This window comes from Diadema antillarum, unplaced genomic scaffold (assembly GCF_040938485.1).
Source record: "Diadema antillarum isolate AM-2024a unplaced genomic scaffold, OU_Dant_1.0 seq00000368_RagTag, whole genome shotgun sequence".
Lineage (NCBI taxonomy): Eukaryota > Metazoa > Echinodermata > Echinoidea > Diadematoida > Diadematidae > Diadema > Diadema antillarum.
This window is the reverse complement of record NW_027271369.1, coordinates 4,360,318-4,365,099: the sequence shown is the minus strand read 5'-3', so window position 1 is coordinate 4,365,099 and position 4,782 is coordinate 4,360,318. Positions and strand designations below refer to the sequence as shown.

At 43.6% G+C, this 4,782-nt stretch overlaps 1 protein-coding gene across 1 annotated transcript; it reads right to left on the bottom strand.

Annotated features, from left to right (window-relative positions):
* Nucleotides 1-1,965: 1,965 nt before the first annotated feature.
* LOC139731312 (mu-type opioid receptor-like) lies at nt 1,966-4,487 on the bottom strand. Its single transcript, XM_071642201.1, has one exon. It carries the CDS (start codon nt 4,417-4,419, stop codon nt 3,280-3,282), a length of 1,140 nt encoding a protein of 379 aa, XP_071498302.1. The 5' UTR covers nt 4,420-4,487; the 3' UTR covers nt 1,966-3,279.
* Between the last annotated feature and the right edge of the window lie 295 nt (nt 4,488-4,782).

Below are 4,782 nucleotides of genomic sequence, written 5' to 3'. Positions count from 1 at the left end.
CTTCATAACGTTCATTTTGTTTATTTATTAAGTTGTCAGTAACTCCTCAAGGGTAAACTAGAATGACAATGAAGGTAATATACTCCGTATTATCGTATGCGATTGTGTGTGCGCGTTGTGTGTTTGTTGTGTTGTTAATGTTCGCGAAGTTCATGGTACTCAACAAATTCTTTCCACTCTACCATGGTGTAAGCAGCACTTGGTGGTGCAAAGCTACCTCAAGAAATGGCATTCCCTCGAGTTTAAACGAATTTACATCAACGGCTAAAAACACAACTCATTCATAAAGGTGAGCTAATGTGAATGTATGCGGGTTGAATTTTGGGAAAAACTTGGAAAGAATATTTTAATGCAAACAATTCCCCTCACAATAGGCTTGAAACGCATGACAAAGAGAATGTCCGACATGTACATCTACAAAGCCGGAATTTCATATCCATTTAATGGGCCAACAGGCACTTGTTTTTGCGTTTTCTTTCACGGAAATTTTCTCCCAACTACGTAAATAATAACGCATCAAGAACGGTTCAACTATGATTTCACCTCCCACCGCCCCCACTTTCTTTTTCAATGCTTTCTTCAAAAAGTAGATTACATATTGATTCTCAGCTATCTCGTGCCGAACATTCATTGATTTCGCATTTCCCAAAAGGTAACACATACTTTCTTTTTTACATGTGCCTCAAGAGCAGATTTTTTTTCTTACATATCTCACACATATTATGATATATATATATGTATATATATATATATGTACTAGTATTATATATATGTATTATATATAATATGTATATATATATATATATATATATATATATATATATATATAGAGAGAGAGAGAGAGAGAGAGAGAGAGAGAAGCCAGTTGATCTCTATGCAGTCGAAAACATAAGGAAGAAAGTATATATATTTTTTCTAACTTGCTACGGGGCATAAAGTGCACAACGCAAAGAGAATTAGAGTCACTCGATCAAGTCGATCAGCATTGGATAGTAATTATCGTGGCATCGTGGGGCCAAGAGAGCGCCATGTGACACAATATCTCTGACATTTTGTTTGCGAAAGCTACCCACAGTTGTACTCATATCTAGCTAGCTCCATTCTGATTTTGTTTTTGTTTTTTTCACAGAGCTTTTTCCATTGCTATTTAAACTTTTAATTTGTGCTGTCATATCATATTAGTTCTTCGGTCCAAACATGAAAGTAACTTATCATCTGTCAGTCGTTGGATCTGATGACACACCATTGGTAATTTTTGCATGTGTGTATGTCAGTGTATGTGAATGCGCGTGCTCGCGCGCACACGCGCGTGCATGTCAGTGTGTGACTGTTTGTTGTCATAGAAACCAGGGCGTCTGCGGGAAATTTTCCGTATGGAAGCTATGTTGTACTTCGTCACTACGCAGTTTCACATTCCGTTGTTGGAAGAAAAATGAGAATGAAAATAAATAAATTGAATTGAAATTTAATTGAATTCATTGAAGGTATCATTTCTTTTGTTTATGATTTCTAATTTTTGTCAATTTCTGTTTGGGTGCTCCAAGGCATCTAAGGTACAAGATAAAGATTCACATTCTGACATTGCAGGGGTACAACTGTCCCTCTTATATGTATGACCCTGCATATTTTTTTTTTTTAGATACCAACTAAATCCTTTCCTGCTGGAAAAAAAAAAGGGCGCACGATGTTGAATGTTCACACACGGTGTTTCAACACTACAACCATTCCCCCGTGCTTTCTTTGAGATATTTCTGCAGTTTTTTGCACGTAATAGATATACAAAATGACACTTTCGCGACGATTTTCCTTCATTTATATCTATAGTATCGTAATCTTGGTCCAACAATCACGTGATTGATACACAATAAACATCTTTCATCTTTGTGCTTGCTAAAACAGTAACGATTGCAAATATCATTTAATTGCACCTTCTACGGTTATGGCTCATTACCTGTAGGTCTTTAGTTTCAACAGCTGATGGATCGAAGCTTTTAGCGTCGGAGACCCGCCGGTCGATTCCCAGCCATCGAGGCTTGAATTTTTCCCTCAATATTCCGGAAACTACATTTATACACAAGATTAGCGTAACCCAAGGGCAATTAAAAAGAACAGAAAGGAAATCTGCCCGAAGACTTCGCGATGACGCGGAGGGTGCGGACGAGAATCAATATTTTACACGAGTGCTGTCAAGAGTAATCTGTAAATGGGGTGGAAAATCTACTCTTTGAGAAGAAGCACAACAACAACAATAAGCCTCCTGATGGGAGATCTGACGATCCGCGCAGATTCAGGTCTGAATGGAAAAGTTCTTTGCAGGCCTGGCAGAGACACAGCAAAATGTCACTTTATCACCGAGTACGAACTGAAGATATCGCGGTAATGGGTGACGAGCGACGGAAAGCATCGTTCTACTTGCTTCAGAAGACAAATTGCCCGTGTTTGCCTCGATTGCACGGCACGATCGATATACAGTCGTTAAATGGCGCGGATTTCTTGTCGCTTGCTTCTTGCCTCGCTCCCTTCGGGAGGGGCGCGTTATAAATTTTAGTGATACAAATTTACACAAGTTAGTCAGATAGTTGACGGCGTCATTGCAAATAACGAAAGCATGATTTACTGTCAACTTACTGTCGACTCTGAACAGAGCTCATCAAGACGAATCGCAGGGCTGGTATTGTAAAAATTGCTCGTCTATTCATTACGGAAACAAGAGGGAAAAGTATGTAACATTCACTGAAGGCTCATAAATAGGCACGTGTGATTACCCAAAAATCACCCAATGTTTCCGCCCAGTAAGTAGCTGAGGGATATGCTGCTTCTTTTTCGTCGATGTTGCAATGTTTAACCAGCACCATACACGAGGCGCCGGCGATAAAGTCTGTTTGCAAGCCACAAGGGGCCTTTGCCACGATATACAGGCCATGTAACTGCGATTAACGGCTTCGGGCTTGGTGGGGCGTCAGCGTTACAAACGCCCTCTAGTGTCCAGGAATTGTAAAACACAACAACTCACATGCACAACTCGACGAGACAGGCATGAAGTTAAAAGCAAAAGGTAGCAAGCACAGGCTCCCTTTTTTTCGCTTGGTTCTTTACACGATAAAACACATATGAATCACATAGCTGTCAAAGGCATTATGCCAATTTGTTCAAACAGCATGGCAAAAGTCTCAGCCTAATGGTAACACCAAAACATTCCATTGACGTCAAGTGAAGAAGAAAAAGAGGTTGACGGCAAGAAAGCCTGGAAAAAAACGGCAAGCTTAAACCCGTGTAACACTAGGCGTGTTTCCCATTTACATGCTCATTGTGGTTGTGAATATTGGAGTTTGTCATGCTTATGTGGCCAGTACTGTTCTGAAATCCTATGCTCTGCCATCGTTGTCGGCACTGTGCCGGCAGGAGCCCGTTGATGAAGGCAGCGCGGTACCGTGTACTCATTGCCGTGTAGATCACCGGGTTGATCAGCGAGTTCAGGTAGGCCAACATCTGCGAGAACTGCATTCCGATTTCCTCGCTCATGGTCGTCGTGTCGTATTTCCCGACAGCCTTCAAGATGGAAATGATCTCGAAGGGCGCGAGGCAGAGAAAAAACACTAGTCCATTAACGATTAACATCCAGGTGATCTGGTTGCGTAACTTTATGTTCTTGTCGCGTTTCCCGGTGAGCCTTGCCCGTTCCACGGCCTTGTTCAACCCGCGGACGATCCCTGCGAAGAGAAAGACGTTGATGAAGAACGCAACGAAGAAGGGGATGGCTCGTACGCTCTCCGTGTAATCTCGCGTCCAAGCCTTGACTGGCGAGCACCATTGGAATTTCTCCGGCCAAGTCTGGAAGGGTTCCCCCTCTGGCCATGAGGCACACAACGTTGTTATTTTGCTGTAGGCCGGGATAAAAGTGGCCGACAGGAGAGCCGCTGTAGCCCAGGAGCCGAGCTGGAGCCAGCGAAACGTTCTCATGGCTTTCATTCCGCGTTCCTTCTGCGGACGGCATACTGCATAGAAACGTTCCAGGGCCACTAGCGTGACGAAAAACAGCGCGGCAAAATAAGTGGTGTTTACGGTGAGCTCGACTATAATACAACCCGCAAGCCCTAAATGTGAGTTGTCAGGATTAATTGGTGAGTTCACGTAGGCCCATATTTTATCTCCAATTGCGATGGTCAAGAAGATGAGATCTGACAAGGCGAGGTGTACCAAGCATGTGTTCGTTATCGTCTTCATGCACTGCACACGGACCACGACGTAAATGAATGCAATGTTGTTGATCAGGCCGATGATGAGCACAATAGGTAAGAATATGGTGATGACCAAGACCTGAGCCTCGGAATAGGAGAGGAGCATGGCAGCTTCGCGGGACATGTTAAACGACCCATCACATGACATGTCCCACGTGTCGTTTATTGTCAGGTTATTCATCTTGGCTCCATCCCGACTCACCGTATCATGTGGGAGAAGTCATGATATCAGCCTCGACTGTGCTCATGGCAGCAGCTCGATAAATCCACACATTATGATCCACGCTGAATTGGTTTTCCCGCTTAAATAGACGTCCTCGCGTCGGCACCGCCAACTTCATTGTGCAAGCCAATTCCTCTCACTGAGCGCACGGGAACGCCTGCGCCCCGTGTTTCGCTTCGCGAAACCTGCCGCGAAAAATCACGTGCGAAGAGTAATTGTGATTGGCCACAGAACGTTTAGGTGGGAGGTGCACGGCGAGTACTCCCCGTGACATAGACAGCCACCTGACCATCTCGTTTCTCCTGTCTCCCGCCCTTCCTC